The sequence below is a fragment of the Chlamydomonas reinhardtii genome, chromosome 9 (genome assembly GCF_000002595.2).
Source record: "Chlamydomonas reinhardtii strain CC-503 cw92 mt+ chromosome 9, whole genome shotgun sequence".
NCBI lineage: Eukaryota > Viridiplantae > Chlorophyta > Chlorophyceae > Chlamydomonadales > Chlamydomonadaceae > Chlamydomonas > Chlamydomonas reinhardtii.
This window is the reverse complement of record NC_057012.1, coordinates 7,672,293-7,688,706: the sequence shown is the minus strand read 5'-3', so window position 1 is coordinate 7,688,706 and position 16,414 is coordinate 7,672,293. Positions and strand designations below refer to the sequence as shown.

At 65.0% G+C, this 16,414-nt stretch overlaps 3 protein-coding genes across 3 annotated transcripts; 1 reads left to right on the top strand and 2 right to left on the bottom strand.

Annotated features, from left to right (window-relative positions):
- Nucleotides 1-2: 2 nt before the first annotated feature.
- Nucleotides 3-3,829, bottom strand: CHLRE_09g415550v5 (uncharacterized protein). The gene is made up of 13 exons (XM_001696690.2): nt 3,634-3,829; nt 3,355-3,382; nt 3,092-3,206; nt 2,884-2,939; nt 2,430-2,595; nt 2,170-2,322; nt 1,885-2,028; nt 1,664-1,780; nt 1,380-1,499; nt 1,021-1,226; nt 734-881; nt 437-597; nt 3-242 (listed from the first exon to the last, which is right to left on the bottom strand). The coding sequence occupies exons 1-13, from the start codon at nt 3,674-3,676 to the stop codon at nt 215-217; spliced, it is 1,485 nt and encodes a 494-aa protein (XP_001696742.1). The 5' UTR covers nt 3,677-3,829; the 3' UTR covers nt 3-214.
- Nucleotides 3,830-3,939: 110 nt separating this feature from the next.
- On the top strand, nt 3,940-8,435 carry CHLRE_09g415500v5 (uncharacterized protein). Its single transcript, XM_001696772.2, has 8 exons — nt 3,940-5,714; nt 5,867-6,019; nt 6,110-6,435; nt 6,600-7,011; nt 7,142-7,264; nt 7,368-7,553; nt 7,637-7,987; nt 8,092-8,435. Exons 1-8 carry the CDS (start codon nt 4,143-4,145, stop codon nt 8,278-8,280), a joined length of 3,312 nt encoding a protein of 1,103 aa, XP_001696824.1. The 5' UTR covers nt 3,940-4,142; the 3' UTR covers nt 8,281-8,435.
- A 2-nt stretch (nt 8,436-8,437) lies between these two features.
- CHLRE_09g415450v5 (uncharacterized protein) lies at nt 8,438-15,669 on the bottom strand. Its single transcript, XM_043066371.1, has 24 exons — nt 15,354-15,669; nt 15,166-15,288; nt 14,492-14,541; nt 14,265-14,355; nt 14,058-14,132; nt 13,739-13,815; nt 13,519-13,561; nt 13,204-13,350; nt 12,927-13,044; nt 12,711-12,769; nt 12,408-12,522; nt 12,088-12,271; nt 11,755-11,902; nt 11,543-11,602; nt 11,376-11,438; nt 11,088-11,190; nt 10,793-10,959; nt 10,522-10,608; nt 10,226-10,383; nt 10,038-10,110; nt 9,725-9,877; nt 9,587-9,617; nt 9,136-9,248; nt 8,438-8,951 (listed from the first exon to the last, which is right to left on the bottom strand). Exons 1-24 carry the CDS (start codon nt 15,450-15,452, stop codon nt 8,811-8,813), a joined length of 2,478 nt encoding a protein of 825 aa, XP_042921667.1. The 5' UTR covers nt 15,453-15,669; the 3' UTR covers nt 8,438-8,810.
- Between the last annotated feature and the right edge of the window lie 745 nt (nt 15,670-16,414).

The following is a 16,414-nucleotide window of genomic DNA, read 5'->3' as shown; positions in this document are numbered from 1 at the left end:
CGAATTCAAGGGGTTTACACGTCTTATATCGTGCGTGCGCGCTTGAAGCGCGCCCTGACTCATCACCTTGCCTACCTCATCTACTAAGCTGCGCCAAGCCGCTCATTCCGAGCTCATTCACGCCAGTCTACAAACTAAACAAACTTAACACAGGATAAGCTTTGAACCTGGCAGTCCATGCCGCATTTCAGGTTACACTTGCCGCACCCGGCTTTCACAGCTCCCGGCTCAGCTTGTCCGCCCTGCAAGGAGACGCACGCAGGGGATGCTTACTCATCAACGACATCGGCAATCGAGTGCGCTCAATACGCATGTCCATCCGAAGCACAACACTGCGTATGCAGGGTCCCCAGGTGACGTCACTCGCCCGCCAACGTCCTGCTCCCGAACGCAGTTGCACGCACATAAGCACACGTGCACTGCCGTGCGTACTCACATGGCGGACAGACCCGGCACGGCCTTCTTGATGGCGCCCAGCACGGCGGCGGCGCGCTGCTTGAGCGGGGCGCCGGTAGGGAACTCCGTCTGCGGCACGACTGCCACCTTGAAGCCCTGCGCCTCGCGCACGCGTGCAGCCGCCAGCGAGCCGCCCAGCACCTGCGGATATACGCGGTTTACCACACGTCATGCAGCAAAACAGCAGCGACAGACCAGCCCGCAACTCATAGCGGGCTCGCCACCTCACGCAGTAATGCAGATGTGTTGCTGCTGTGCTTTCCTCTCTCCTGCTCACCGCCCCGCTGGACGCAAGCGCCTCCGCCTCCACGCCCAGCACTGCCAGCTTGGTGTTAGCGTCCGCCGGCACCACCACATCCAGCGTGGAGCCGTCCGGGCCCGAGCTCACAAACGAGGCCACCTTGGAGGCAACGTCCGGCCGGTGCCTGCACGCAGACAGGCAGGAATGTTTGTGCACGCAGCAGTGCAACAGGCATGGGTTCGCGAACGCCGAAGATCGCATGCAATCTGGTGTACAACATCGACACGCGCGCGACATGAACTGCGCGCAACCCTGCCGCCCACCTGGCGCCGCTTGCGTACGCGACCGCCTCAGCCAGCTCGGCGTGGAAGGCGGCGGCGGCGGAGCTGCGGCTGTGGCGGCCGTGCTCCACGGCCAGGCCGAAGCCCTTGGCGGCGAAGTCCGACACGGGGTTGGGCAGGCCGGCGCCCGACACCACGGCGCCCGCGTGCAGCAGCGCCAGCGCCGAGGGGCTCAGAGAGGTAGGGTCCTGCAGCATAACACCAGCGAGTGTGCACCACCGTCAACACACGCATGTACCATCGCGGGAGCAACTGCTGGGGTTTTGATGACGCACAGCAGAACAGATTGCGACACGTCTGCGTCTTCATGCGTAGACCCTGCAGCACAGCCAGCGCCCCACCTTCTGCACAGCTGCGGCGGCGGCGCCCAGCAGCGCCGCGGCGCCATCCTTGTCGCCTAGCATGGCCAGACCCCAGCCGCCCTGAACCGCCTGGGCGGCGCTCAGGTCCGCAACACCGGCCTGTGACACGGAGGGGGAAACAAAATCGAGGGTAAAGCTAGTTGCCATGAGCTCAGTTGTCAGGGCGTAACCATTCCTTGCAGGAGTCATGCAAGACACACCCTGGCTGCCAAAGCCAGCCCCTCCCCGGGGCACTGCTCTTGCCCGCCCCGCTCCTGCCGCACCTTGGCCTTGTCCGCCAGGGCCTTGACGGTGCCGGCGTCCGCCTTCACGGCCAGGGTGGCCAGGGCCCAGGCTGCGGCGGCGGCGTCAGCAGGCGCCTCCACGCCCGCCTTCAGGGCCTGTAGCCGCAAGAGGGCGCAATTGCGTCAAGGAGATGCAAAAGCTTTGGCCAGCGCCTAAATAGCACAGAAACCGTCAAGGGCGTCACATAGCTGCTACTTGCCTTCGTCAGGGCACCGGCCAGAGCGGCGTCCGGCACGCGGCGCAGCGCCGCCAGACCCCACAGCGCCTGCGCCGCCTCGCGGCCGCCCAGCTCGGCAGCCTTGGCCACCAAGCCGGCCGAGGCGGCCTTGACCAGCTTGCCGTCCTATACGCGGGCGGAGCACGGGCGGAGATAGTTACAGGCGTGGCCCTTCTTCCTGCTTAAGCCCAAGCACCAGGCAGCCACGAACATAAGTAAACACCGCCGCAATTGCCCCGATTGTCAATGCCCCGACGCGCAGCTAACCTGCACGCCGGCGGCACCGAAGCCCCACAGCAGTCGCGCCAGGTCGGCGGCCTTGAAGTCGGCGGTGCGGGCCGCGGCCAGCTCCGTCACAGCCGCGAACAGCTCCACGTCGGCGGCACCGGACTTGCCCACCGCCTCCACCGCAAAGGAGACCTGCGGGGCGTGCGACACTCCATCTAAGCGATGTTTCTCTCAGCAGCCCGTAGCGCCCTGCCATGCATACAGAGGCCCTTGGCTGGGGCTACTGCGCTGTGACCCACCTGCGCGGGGCTGAGCGACTTGAGGCTGGCGGCCAGGGGGCCGGCCAGCTCGGCCAGGGTGCGGGTGTGGTCCACGTTGGCAGCGGACAGCGCCCAGGACAGATTGGCCAGGCTGGGGCCGTCCAGTGGCGTAGAGGCGGCCTTCTCCAGCACCTTGCCCCACACGCTGCAGCGGCAGAGGGCCGGGGCAGGCGATGCGGTGTCACCTAGGCGATGGCCTCTGCTGCCTCCAGCCCGTTGGCATGCTTCCCGGGGCCGTGTATGACAACGTCACCCGGCCCAAACAGTGCGAGCAGTTCTGACCGGCCTTCGCTCACCCTCGGCCTTCTCAGCCAGGCTTCGCCCATCGCCCATCACATGGGGCACGGTGTTACATAGTTCACTCACTTCCCACTTCCCGTTGAATGCACTGGCCCGTGCGCTTCCATACCCTCAGCAGCTGAGCTGCACTCACCGGCGGTTCCCGCGGGTGCCCAGGTACGCCAGCGCCACGGCAGCGTCCGCCACGTCCTGCGGGATGGATAACGCAGCTGCCACTTGTGAGGATATGTTTCCCCCCTGCGACCCAGAATCCTGGGACGCGGTTCCCAACCTCTAGCACATGAAATCGGCCCCGCGCCCAGAACAGCCCCTGGCGCTCAACCACACAGGAACCCCCTCACCTTGCCGGTAGCGGCACTGTCATGGCTCATCAGCGCGTCCACGGCGGACACCACGCCGCTGGCGTCGCCGCTCACTCCCGGCACGAACGTGGCAGTGGCGAAGGCGCGTGCAGCCCTGTGATAAACGCATTACACGTCATACATTGCCAAGGCTACTTCCCTCATCCATTATGCGCCCCTCAAAAGTGCTCGCGGCGCTGCAGAACAGAAGCTGAGCAATCCCGCTGCTCCGAGCTGATGCACCAAGCTCTTCCCCCACGCACCGGCTTCCCGCCTCCTGCGCTCCGACACCTGCAGTACAGTTGAGTCGTATTGCACGTTGACGTGGGAGAGCCCATGAAAGAGTCTCCGAACGATCGACACAGTGCCGGAACTGGGGCACAGCTGAGAGCGAAAGGCCTTCGCGGTGAGCATAGGCCAGACGCATGCCATCAATCAGTTTAGATGTACATCCATGCACGCATCTGCTCAGCCTGGCGACGCCTGTCGACACCGCTCCCCGGCGTGATTGAGCCGACACCTCCCTAAGCGCTCACGCATACCTGCCCATTGGGCTCCCAGCACGCGCACAGCAGCGCTCCTCATGGTGACCTCGACACCGGCTCCACGGGCGGTCGCTGCCTAGAAACGCGACTAGTAAAACGTGCAAGCCCCCGGCGTGTCCGGACCGCAGCGCCAAACCAAAAGAACAATTGCACGATCTAATCAGTGTAGCGCGAAGGCGGGCATTCAGGAAACTCCGTGCTCAGGCTCATTGGGACTTGGGAGCATCCCCATTCGCGTCGGGGCCCGCCCTGCGGGGACTCCAGGCAACAGTTCATGAGTATGACACTATGGGCAATGGTGAAGAAGTAATTTTTGAGGTGCACACTCGCGCTTGCCGAACGCAATTGCACGCTGGTTTTCAAGGCGCAGTCGCTATACAGCAGTTGCTATAGCATATACGTCAAGTGTTGAATATGCATACTATGAGGGTTTTGAATATGGTTGTATAACTTGTTCTCAGACTAAGCAGCGCTGGGGAGCGCAAAGCGTGCGGGTTTGAACCCAAATGCTGCTGTCGCTGCAAAATGGAACAGCTGGCCTCCAGTTGGGATGTTCACGGCACCCGGGGGCGCTGCACCGCACTTGTGGCCGCGCGGCGACCGCATCCACGCCGTTGGACTGGCCGCTGAGCGATTCTGCGCAGCAGGATGCTCTGCAAGGTGCTGTCAATGAGGGACTGCGAGAGCGACCTGCACGAGCTGTATCAACCGGCCCCGACCAGGCTGCGGGAATTCGGCCACGCCTTATCCCCCCTCGTCGACGCCAGCCGCAACATCGCGCCCTCCGCGCGGACGAGGGCCGTACACAGCAGGCATCCAGCACTACCGACGGCCCATCCACCAGTGGCCGCGAGCACTACACTGCGGCTTCTGCGCCATGGCCGCAGCCGCAGGGAAGGGCACGCATCATGCCGCTACCCCGCTCCTCGCCTGCCGCCTCCACGTCCTCCATGGACGTGGAGCTGGAGGCGCTCATCTGGGCCATTGCTTCGGCACGTGGAAGCAGTGGTAACAGCTGGAGCACGAGTGGGCGCGGCAGCAGCGGCAGCACCAGCCTCAACAGCACGGGCGGGATTGGCCCCAGCGCGGCCGCTGCGGCGGCCGTCGGCGGTCCGGCACAGCACAGCTGGACGCCGGATTCGCTGCTGGCCGCACTTGACTTGGCGCTACCAGACATGGCACGGACGCGGCGGTCTGAAGTGGCGGCGCAGCAAGGAGACTATTCGAGCGCGGCCTGGAGCGACACCGGTGGCGCTGAGGATGCCAGGAGCAGGAGCCATAGCGGCAGCGGGCTGGCCTCGGTGCTGCTGCCGGCACTGGTGGCGCCCGCCTCCAACCTGCACCCGCCGTCATCCAGCTTAACGTGGTCTCCCGTGGGCGTGCCAGAAGAAGTGAGCAACTGGCTGGACGCGAGTGCAGTCCATGCAGACCTGGGCGAGGCGCGCAGCGACACTGCTGGCGGCAGCGGGCACGGCAGCGCCGTACTGGCGGGCCCGGGGTCAAGCCCTCACGGACCCCTGCCGCAGCCCACGTCTTTCCTTTCGTCGCAGACTCGGGGCTCACCGACGCCCTGGCGAGGAGCTGAGCCAGGCCTTGCTGACGCGGGTAGTGTGCAGCTGATGGGCCCACTGGCTGCTGAGGGGCCGGCGCTGGCCAGCCTGATGTGCGCGGCGGCCGGCGTGGCCTGGCTGACCCCGACCCAGCAGCAGCAGCAGGCTGCAGGCGACTGGGGACGAGCCCCTTCTGCAACAGTACTTACTCACACCGCAGTAACGTCGTCATTCAATGCGCTGGACCCGGCGTTGGAATGGGCGCTCGCCGTGCTCAGCACCCGGGTCTCGCCGGCTGAGCCCGCGGCGGCTGATGTGCGCCTGGCCAACCGCACCTTCGCCGCGCACGTCCGCCGCGCTGGTGGGCTTGACGCGGCGCGGCCAGAGTCGCATACACACGTGTTTTCGTCCGGCGTACCGGCTGCTAGGCAGGCTCCATCGACTGCTCTGCCATGGCAGGTGCTGCAGCCGCTGCTGACGGCGGTGGGCAACCGCCTGAGCCCGTGCTCGGCCCTGGCGCTGCTCCAGGTGCGAGCACTGGCGTGATGACCCCGGTTACCGAATGTAGTCAGTTTGGGTGTTGGCCTGGCTCGACCCACACAATGTTTTGTCGACTTGGTTGATTTGCTGGCATGGTGCGCATGGCCTAACTGCCGTGGGACCGTCATTGCCTCCTGCAGGTGTTGGTACGGCAGGTGGGCAGCAGCTGGCGACAGCAGCAGCCTGGGGACGCCTCCTCCCCTCTGTCCCACCGACAGCAGCAGCAGGTGGCGGCCACATGCCAGGCGCTATTTGCGGCGGCGCTCCGGCGGCCGGGCCAACTGCCGCGATCGGTGAGGATTGCGGACAATGACGTTAATGCGTACCTGGCACCGGTGAGGCGAGCAAACAACACCCACTATCATCTCCTGCTCGACTCGCAGACTGCCGCGGGGCTGCTGGTGGTGCTGCGGCGGCTGCAGCTGCACTCGCCGCCTACCTGCGCGCTGCTGGTAGAGCGGCTGCTGGCGGGACCTGGTGTTGCGGAGGTTGCAGGTGGCGTTGCGGCTGATCCTGGATCCACTGCTAAGTTGGAGGCAAACAGAAAAGGCGGCAAGCGGCTGCGGCTGGCGCTGCGCCACGGCCATGGCTGGGGGCGCGGCGTCACGCCTCTGCGGCTGGAGTGGGTGGCCATGGCCCTGTCCTGCCTGGCCCAGCTGCGGGTGCCGGCTGAGGCCCTGCCGCGGAGGACGGTGACGCGGCTGTTCAGGTGGGTGCACGACGCGCGCGGGTCTCTTCAAGCGTGTCTCCCAAACTGTACATGCCACACAGAGTGAAGCACGCCACTGGCGGGTAGCACGCATGCGGCGGGAAAGACAAAGACGACGCCACCGCTACGTTTGGCTGACCTGTGTCCTACTGCCCCGCTCGCAGGAGCGCTGTTGCGCCCGCCAACCGCCAGCGCTGGACGCCCTCGCTGGCCGCCGCCCTGCTGGTGTGGGCAGCTCGGCTGCACTGCCGCCCGCCCGCCGGCGCCCTGCAGCTGTACATGACCGGGCTGGTGGAGGTGCGGAGCGGGGCGTCGCGGCTGGTGCGGCTGCGGCGGCGTGCCGGCACGGGCACCGGCAGCAGCCCCACGGGCTCCATGGACAGCGCAGCCACCTCGTCACCGGCACAGCCCTGGAGCCTGTTGGCCCGCTTGCGCGGTCCCCAGTTGATGGCGGTGCTGGAGGCGCTGTGGCGGCTGTACGGGCCGGAGGCATCGACGCAGGCGGCAGCAGCTGCAGCGGCGGCAAGCGGCAGGAAGGCCTTGTCGCCTGTTTCGGGACCGCCACACAGCTTTCAGGTATGGTGCGCCGGTGTCGGCAAGAGCACACATCACAATATCTATGAATGCGACATTACAATAAGGGATATATATGCTGTTTCACCAGCTGAGCGTTGCCATGTCCTTGTGCGCCATCCATCTCTCGCAGCGTCGTCTCGCGGCCGCGCTGATGGGTCGGCTGCACCAGCTGCCCCGCCAGCAGCTGTTCCGACTGCCGCTGCTGCTGGCGCGGCTGGGGCTGACCAGCCTGCGGCAGCCGGACCACCTGCAGGTGAGTGCAGCATGGCGCTTACCTGACACGTCTCGCTGAGGTGCGTGCGATGCCGTTGTTTGGACAGTTTTCTCATCCGTCTATCGCTTCTGCCGCCGTACAGGCCTTCTCCGCACGGGTGCAGCAGGTGGCGGGCGGCTGCGACGCGCTGGACGCAGTGCTGCTGCTGCGCGGACTGGCGGCGGCAGCGCGGGACGAGTTGCAGACGTCTCACGGCGCGACACCTGCGTCCGGGTACTGCGGCTGGCAGCGCGGCGAGCTCGCGGACTTGGCCCTGCGGCGCTACACGGTGCGCTCAATGGAATCGTGGATTGTGAACACCTCCTTTTGGGTGCGCTTTGTTGTTTTAAGCTAGTCCGTCGCTGTCTGCAGGTGCTGCTACCCTCAGCGAGTCCGCGCTTCTCAGCCGCCGCCCTGCAAACACTGCCATTGCTGTGGCCGCCGCTGGACGTGGCTGCTGCGACCGCCGCTGCCCCCACTGGTGCGGCTGCCACCTCGGCCGAGGCTGACCTGCAGCGGCGGCGCGCCGCGGACACGGCGGCTGAGCGGCAGTGGCTGCTGCAGCAGCTGGACGACCACCTGGCGGAGGCGCTCGCGGCGGAGGCGGACCGGCTGGCGCAGGCGGCGGCGGAGGCGGCCAGCCGGCGCGGCAGCCGGCGCGGCAGTCGCAGAGGGCCCCGCAGGTTGGAGCACGACACGGGTGTGGGCCAGCTGGTGCTGCAGGTGCGTGGCGACAACCTGGCGCAGGGCTGGTGCATGCCGAGTTGCCGATCCCTCGCTGCAGAGGCACGTACCGGTAACACCTTATCGCATGCACACGCACGCAGGTCCTGGAGTCGCACGTGGCTCTGCGGCGGCGGCCCTCTCCACGGCTGCAGGCAGCGCTGGAAGCCGCGGTGGTGGCGGTGGCACCCGCACTGGGAACTAATGGCTGCGCACGTGTGCGGGCCGCGTACTCGGGTCTGGGTCTGAGTGCGGGTGGCCGCCTGAGTGTGGCCCTGGTCACGTTTGGGTGAAGGGGGCTGCGCTCGCGCTAGTTAGTTCGGCTGCTATCAGACGCGTGTTCACGCATTTGTGTTTCAAGGACGAAGTGCATGATGCGAAGGTAGCTTGGTCGGTTTGGGATCGTCAAGTTGCCATGAGGCCAGACAGGATATGAGGAAGCGAAGGACCGTTTCAATTACAGGAGGAAGGTGGCGGCGCCCAATGCCATGTCGTACAGGGCATATGTGGGCATACTTGCCGTCTGACCTAGGCCTTCTGAGGAATTGTGAACGGGTTTTGTGCGATGCGAGCCCTCTCATACCGCCTGCTTGACTCCTGGATGCTTGCGTAATTTACACGCAATCCCAACACATACACACGTGCTTTAAGGCGCCCCCGGCCTCCCGCTTCAAGCACTTGCAGCACTTCAGTGCAGCACGCGACCGCTCGAACGCTTTGCTGAGCATTGCCGTATACTGCACTGACAGCGGACACTGTTCAGGAGAAACGTAAAGACGTAAAGGTGTGTCGCCACTCATGCCATGACACTTGCTACCGCCCGTCACGTGGCGCCGCTGCTGCCAATGGCCTCCGCCACGCGCGCCACCAACTGCTCCAGCGCCGCCAGCCGCCCCAGCAGCTGCGGCTGGGAGGCTACGTCGCCGCCACCGTTGGCCGCCGCGTGGGCACGTGGATCCGACACCTGCATGCAGCAACATGAGCGCAATTGAGCGTGTGATTACCGAAATGTGGACGCAAACGGTGTGCCAAGACACCTGGCGGGAGCCCCTCCCCAGGACTTGAACGCTGCTCCTGCATGCAAGGACGCTGTACAGCCCCAAAATGCAACAACTTGAAGCCCAAACCATTGTCTCTGCGCCTCTCACCTGTTGTATGATGTCCGCCAGCATGACCCGCACCTTGGACTCCAAGATCTGCTGCAGCGCGCTGCGCTCCTTGGCGGCCGTCAGCGCCGCGGCGCGCAGCTCAGCCACCTCGCCTGTCAACCCGCGCATGTGGGATGTTGGGGAGTGGGTGTCCAGGCATAACTAGACTGGTGCGGTGCACCTTCGTGGGTCGGACTGCCTCTTCTTGTGATGTCGCATTCATAACTAGACAATGGCACGTGGTAGTCTCAACATCTCAAATCACCGAAACCCAGGGAGGGGGTGGGGGTAGTCAGCCACACCCAGTGAGTCAAAGAGGTGGAAGCACTGGTACAAGACCCGGAAGCGCTACACCCACGGTAATCGCGAGACCTGGCATGCTCCCAAGGGGGTTGCCACAGTGAATACCGACAGCCGACACAGGCGATTGGCAGCCACCCTAGCAACCCACCTGGGGAAGCCACTGCAGCCTCGGGTTGTCCCTGCAGCGGCAGCCAGGGGCATGCCAACATCAGTAAGAACCTCACCACATATCTGTACCGTACATGGACCGTCCGTCTGACCGTTATCGTCCCAAGTATTGACTTACCGTGTGTACGCCGTTCGCCCCTGCTGCCACCAATGTTGTGCCCTCCTGCGTGGGCGGGTAGGGCTGCGGCAGGTGCGGCCGCCAGGCGGCTGCTGCCGCGGCGGAGGCGGGCGCGGGGGCGCGGCGCGGTGTCACGTCCTGCGACTCGGGCCCCTGAGTGGGCAAACAGAGGTCTCAGACAGGTGTTCAGCGCAGTTATATGGGTGTGTAAGTATGCTGGCGGGACAGTCCCGTGTAAATGTATGACCACAGGCTGCAAGCAGCTACACGCATGAACCGGCGGCGGCGCCTCCTGCAGCAGGCAGCCCCGTACCTGCAGGTCCACCGCGGTGCCGTCTGCTGTGTACACCAGCTGCGGCCGCCCCGGGCCCACACCGCCACCAGGTCTGCAGTGGTGGGCCGTGGCATCAGTGCCATGCGGCGCAACAAACCGGGGGTCACGGCTTTTGGCGCACTCGCTCTCGCACCGCAACCCCAAGCCGCATCACCCCCGGGCCGCACCTGATGGACAGCGGCACGAGCGCCTCCGCCAGCTGCTCGCCCGGCACCGGCCCTCGTCCGCCCTGTGACGACGACCAGTCGCCCAGTGCGCTCTGCAGCGCGGTGGGGTCCACCCCGCGCGAGCCCGCCGGACCGCCTGAGGCGTGCTCCACTGCCGCCTACGAGCGAGCAAGTAGGCGCGGGACGGCAACCAGCAACACATACATACACTGCAATGGCGATAACGAGGCATCGGGCGCATCCCTTCCTTGCCTGGTACGCGCATCATGTGCGCTGCTGCCCGCCACCGGGCGCACCTTCCTCAGGCTGATCAGCTCGGCGGTCTTGGCGTCCAGCTGGTCCTCCAGTTGGCGCTGGTAGCGGTCGTAGGCGTCCAGCTCCTCCTTCAGGGCGGGGAGTGGAAGACAGGTGGAGGAGGTGGCGAGAGGAGGTGGGGTGCCAGGCATGAGTAAAGCTGCCGACGGCGGCGATGAATAGGCGCAGGGGCGGAGGCGGCTGCAGCGTCATGAGCGGCAGCGCCCAAGTCCAACACCCTGCCAGTGCACAGCCACCCTGCCGGCGCCGCACCTGCAGGTTGGTGATGCGCTCGTCCCGCTCGTTTAGGCGGGCGGTGAGCGCGATCATGATGTCGCGCTGTTTGAGCAGCAGCTGCTTGTAGCGGTCCACCTCGGCGGCGTGGCCCTCCGCGTCCTGCCGCTCCGCCTCCAGAGCCCGGATGCGCGCCTCGTAGTACTCTGCCGGCCAGGGAGGCCGCGAGCGGGAGTGCGGGGGAGGCCGTCAGCGGACTGGTTGGGCGAATGCGGCAATGCAGCCAGCAGCTCTCTACCCCACACTGCCCAACGCCTGCCCCGTCCTGCCTCACCCTTGACCTTGTTGGCCTCGCGCTGCACCATGGCTCGCACCGCCGGCACCTCCGTCAGCACCGCACTGGAGCCGCCGCCGCTCAGCAGCTGGCTTTGCATGGCCTGCAGGGCTCAGGCGGGGAGGGCGGGTATACGGGGCGGAGGCTAAGGCGGATAGGACAGCTGGCGGGTATACGGTACCAGGTATACCACCATGCCTGGATACAGCAATCGGACCTATGACTCGGTAGCTAGCGTGCCGATGCCCAGCCTGCTGCCCTGCTCACTGCCCGCTGCCCACAGCCAACCTGGATTTTGAGCTCCAGCGCGCGCTTCTCCTCCTTTTCACGCAGGAACTCGCGACTGCGTTCCTGCGGTGGGCAAGGCAAGTCCGTGTCAGCGGGCGTGCACGGAGGCACACAGCACACATGGCATGCCGCACCAGTACCCAGCCGCAGCACACCGCCCCACACACCTGCAGCGCCGTCAGTGCCGCCAACTTGTCCGCCTCAGCCCGCTTGGCCTGCTCTTCGGCCTGTAGGGTTAGGGAACGGGTTGACGGGGCGGATGAACCGCTCAAAGCGCAGCATATCACCATCACACTTTGGGTCTGATTCACGTAACCCCACGCCACCGCGCGCTGCCCTCAGCCCGCCTTCCCCCCGCCCCCCCTGGCCGCCGACCCACCACCAGCAGCGCGCGCTTGTCCACCACGTTGCGGCTCCTGCGCGCCAGCTCGTCCCGCAGCCGCCGCAGCTCGCGCTCGTACTTGCGCAGCAGCGTGCGCTGGTCCACGTCCTCGTTCACGTGCGCCTCGTTCTGGATGTTCTTGGCCCTGAGGGTGTGTGTGTGTGGGCACAGCGGCAGCGGCCGAGTGAGGGGTATAAGGCACGCACCAGCACTTGCGCATGGCTTCATGAGCGGTCCGATGCGGCGCAGCAGAGCGTGCGGAGTTAAGGGTCACAGCCGCAAAGAGGTGTGTGAGCCACTCGCGCAATCAGACCCCGGCCCGCCCCGCACCTGTTTGCGAATTTGAGTGTGGACAGCGACTCCTGGAAGGCCTCCAGGCTGGGCGCGATGGTGGCGATCATGGTGGTGCGGCAGTTGCCGCCCAGCGAGTCCTCCAGCAGCCGGGTCAGCTTGGAGTCGCGGTAGGGGATGTGCGAGCGCTCGCGACGGTCCGTCAGCGCGGCGATGACATTACCTGCAGGCGGGCGGACCCAGTACTCTGCGTCAGGAGAGGCCCCAACGAGAGGCCCCAACGACAGGCCCCGAAGGCCCCACCGCGTTTCCGGAACCCTCAAAGCCTCCTGTCAGCCGCCTGCTCCTGTGTGGCTCACCCAGCGCCGACAACGAGGCGTTGATCTTCTTGCTCTCCTCCAGCCGCCGCCCCACCGCGCCCGTCACGTGCACGCGCTCGCTGCCCGCCAGGTCCACCAGGTTGAGCTTGCCCACCTGCGCGGCGGCCGTGCGGCCGGTGTCCGGAGTGGGCGCGAGGGCACCTCGTCAGCACTGAGGACGCGGCGGCCATGTGGGGGAGTCACCAAGCCCACTTCGCATGGCTGCCCACCGGCCTTGCTTGCTGTGTGCATGCCAATGCAAGAGACCGTGCCTGCATGCGCCCTGGGCACTGCGCACCGCACCTTGATGGACTGGATGACCTGGCCCGAGGCGTCCACCTCGGCAGCGCGCCAGCCGCCGCCTGGAGGCACGGGCCGTCCGTACACAATCACACTACGTGCGGTATGTGGCATGCACTGGCACACCCAGCGCGCAAGCACTGCCCATGGGCTCCTCTCGCACCTCGCCCCGATCACCCAGGTCCGTCCGTTGCCCCTTGCCCGCGCCCGCAACCCCACCTTCCCCGCCGTCGGCCGCCTGCTGCTGCTGTGGCGTGGTGCACTTCTCCACGATGATAACGCAAACAGCGTGTGAGCGACTGGACACCTCATTCAGCTTGGTGGCGCCCGTGGCGCGCTGCGGCATAGATTGGTGCATGCAAGCAGCCGTGGTCAACACCCAGCTTGCACATCCCAAGGCGACATTCTTGAGGGGATACCCATGCCCGAGCCCCCTCACGCACCTCCCTCCCGCCCGCCCGCCCGCCCCTGCGCGCTTTGCCCCTCCCCCGCTCACCAGCGACTGGCCCCGCTGTATGAGTCCGTACACCTCCGCCGGCGAGCGCACCACCCACTCGCTCAGCCCCTCCACGAACACGCCGCGGCGGCGGTCCTCTCGGATGGCCAGCGAGGAGCGCTCCGGCTTCAGCAGGTCCGACACCACCTGCATGGGGGCAATAGTGCGGGCAGTGTGGGTAGCAGCACTATGGGGCCAGGCAGTCGCACAGCACACGCCTGCCCAGACATGCTGGCAGGACACGGTCACAGGGTTTATACGCCGACGCCCATCCTCGCGCGCAAGCAGCATGTACAGACTTGAGCTGCCGCATACCTCGTTGTATATTTGCAGGTACGACGAGCGCACCAGGTACTTACTGCGCAGATGGGGGCGGGGTGTTCGGGCAAGTCGTGTGGGGTCCGTCCGTGTCCCTTTGCGTACGGTGCTCTTGAGGCTGTCCAGCACTCACACCAGGCGCGGCCAACCCCGGCACGACACGACGGCCAGACCCCCCGCGATAGCTCCAAGGCCCGCTCCCTGTGCAAGCACGCACCTGGACGGCTCGGGGTCGTTGACAATGAAGGTGAAGATGTCCTCCACCGTGCGCGGGATGATGCCGCGGTCCGGGCCCTGAGAGCAGCAACACGGGAGCCGCGCGTAATGCAGGGCTGAGCAAACACTTTCTGTATCCCAATCAGGCAGCGGTTGCGTGCGCTGTTTAATCCACCTGTTATCATCCGCCCAGACAATATAAGCCATGTACACCCAACACCGCAGTACCAATGCTGGTCTTGCTGCAGTCTAGCCGGGGTAGCGGCAGCAGTACAGCGGGACCACAGCCCGTGCCGCGCCCTGCCCTGCCCGCGCCGCACCTCCATGGCTCCCTCCATGGTGAACGTCTTGCCGGTGCCGGTCTGGCCGTACGCAATGATGGCTGCGTTGTAGCCCTGGTGGTGGGCAGGGACAGGGAAGCCCACCGGCGGTGAGCATGGTGGTGAGGCGCACGGGGCGGGAAAGCGCTGTCCACAGCTGCGGCCTGTGGCCCCTGTGGGGGCACCGCCGCTGCGGCCGCCGCTCACCTGCAGGATTGACAGCACCACCTGCTGCGCGCTCTGGCGGTACACGCGCTCCTGGGGGCACTGCTGGTCGTACACGCAGTCGAACGTGAACCTGATGGGGTCAGCAGTGGGGCGATGAATGCGTGGTGGGTCGCAGCGCCACACTGCATGGAGCCATGGTTGGTCGGACGGACCCGGACTGTAAAGCCGCACTCAAAGCCTAGAACTGTTTTGGAGCCACAGCGCACCTGTACGTGTTGTAAAGGTCCGTGATACCGCCATGCTGGCTGATGACGGCCTGTGCATGTCCGGGTGTGGACAGGGGGAAGTCAGGCGCCCACACATGTTCCACCTAGTTGCTCTCAAGTCCGGGCCAGGCCCCAAATAACGGCACGTCTGGCTGCAGTTGCCGCTCGCGCTCTGACACTTCATCATTCAACTGCATGTGCATGGGCCTTGCTTAGTTTGGGATATGAATAAACCACCCCTTCCTCCCCCCTCCCCCCCCCCAAGCTCTCCTCCTCGCTCTTTTGCATGGGGTTCTGTTTAGTTTGGGCTGATATGTACAACCCTTCACCCTGCTAGCCGCCGGCACCGACGACGCCGGCACGCGGCGGACTAGCGCGTGGCTTACCGCCCGTCATCAGTACGCAGCCTACCGTCTGTGCATGCTCCGCTCGCTGAAACTGCTACTCCTCTTTGCCCTCTTGGCTGTGCGCCGTGCCCGCGCCAGCATCCTGGCTAACCCCTCCCCCTCCCCGTAGAATGGTACCCCCCCCCCCCCAACCCAACACCGTAGACACCAGCCTACCCGCCCTTTCACCCACCCACAAAACCAACACACAGACACGCATCGACACGCGCATACACACTCTCCGCATAGGGACGATACCAGCAGGAAAGGACTAACAGACAGGCGCACCGGCAGGTTCTCTGATAGGATGATGTTGCGGTCTCCCGGCTCCACGGCTGTAGTGCATTGATATGCACGCAGGCCAGTTCCCTGTAATTCGCGCCGCAATGGCGGTCGAATGCGCACGACCACCTGCACGGAAGTGTTAAAAGTAAAGTCAAGGTGACGTTTTGATAGGCATGTCGCTTAAAACGCACCTTGAAGTTTTCGCTAGCGCTGCCTTCTCCCGATGCCTGCTGGTACAAGCCATCCTCATCCAGTGGAGGAGGCGGGTAATTTGAAGACACGCCAAGCATTTTTGAGTCGACGCCACAGATGGCGCCTTTTCTGGCCGCTGAAGGCGCCTATGCAGAGACTGTGCCGCTAACGTGACAAGTTCGGCAGCTCATAACTAAAAACTTATATCTTGGCACAAAGAAAACCACTAGTGAACTAGACTCTGGCGCCTGTGTCGAGGATACAAACAGAATTAGGGTACTTCTGGTCCATCACTGGTCCATCACGTCTGAGGAGTTTGTCCCGGCGCGAGAAATAAGAGGCGTGGGCGCCGGCCCGAATACCAGTGTGCGTGCCGTTCCCCGCCCATCCCCACCCAACCCCAGCCCCAAATCCACTGTACGTGTCATCCACCGCAGGCATTGCACAACAGGTCAACAGCTTGAGCTGACGCACGCTCACTGCCGGCATGGTATACACTCGGATTTAGTGTATCGAATGTCGGAAGTGTTAAGGATGTCGGCACATGCGCACTAGCATTAGCAAGCCAGGGTACCCAAGCCGCTTGGCGTGAACCTAGACTGGGTATGCGTTGCTGGTTCATGCTATGTGCGTAGGGGCATGACCGAGTGTGTATTGCTGTCCTCGCGCCAGGTGGGGTGGCTGAGTGGCTCTGGAAATCCCGCGCGTGTCAAGGTCACACAAAAGGCCCCCGAATGACACGGTGGGCAGAGCCCGTCAAGAGGAGTCGATTGGCACCATTTGCCGCAGGGCTTGCATCTTCCAGGGGTAGGCCGCCGCCGCTGGCGAGAAGGGCCCTAACCATGCCCTAGCCCACGGCATCCAGGGGCCCAGAAATGCCTAGATTTTAGCGTTTGGGGGGGGGGGGGGGGCCCTAAAGGCCAAATTATCGACGTGCGGTGCGGAAGTAATGCGTACGTAGACCAGAGCGGAAGGCGGAGTGGGCTTGCAGGCGGCACGAGAGCCAACGACATCCAGTTATTGAGAATGCTTTGAAGACTAACATTGCGGAGCCGAGAAA

Bases quoted from the DNA above. Each gene is read 5' to 3' on its own strand.
- CHLRE_09g415550v5 (XM_001696690.2), bottom strand. From the start codon at position 3,676: ATGAGGAGCGCTGCTGTGCGCGTGCTGGGAGCCCAATGGGCAG. The intron at 2,596-2,883 runs GTGAGTGCAGCT...CTGCCGCTGCAG, and splicing joins GGCACCCGCGGGAACCGCCG to CGTGTGGGGCAAGGTGCTGG. The intron at 882-1,020 runs GTGGGCGGCAGG...GTCTGCGTGCAG, and splicing joins GCGTACGCAAGCGGCGCCAG to GCACCGGCCGGACGTTGCCT.
- CHLRE_09g415500v5 (XM_001696772.2), top strand. From the start codon at position 4,143: ATGCTGCTGTCGCTGCAAAATGGAACAGCTGGCCTCCAGTTGGGATGT. The intron at 6,436-6,599 runs GTGGGTGCACGA...CCCCGCTCGCAG, and splicing joins ACGGTGACGCGGCTGTTCAG to GAGCGCTGTTGCGCCCGCCA. The intron at 7,554-7,636 runs GTGCGCTCAATG...CGCTGTCTGCAG, and splicing joins TGGCCCTGCGGCGCTACACG to GTGCTGCTACCCTCAGCGAG.
- CHLRE_09g415450v5 (XM_043066371.1), bottom strand. From the start codon at position 15,452: ATGCTTGGCGTGTCTTCAAATTACCCGCCTCCTCCACTGGATGAGGAT. The intron at 14,133-14,264 runs GTGAGCGGCGGC...GCCCACCACCAG, and splicing joins TGGTGCTGTCAATCCTGCAG to GGCTACAACGCAGCCATCAT. The intron at 10,960-11,087 runs GTGAGGCAGGAC...CCTGGCCGGCAG, and splicing joins CGAGGCCAACAAGGTCAAGG to AGTACTACGAGGCGCGCATC.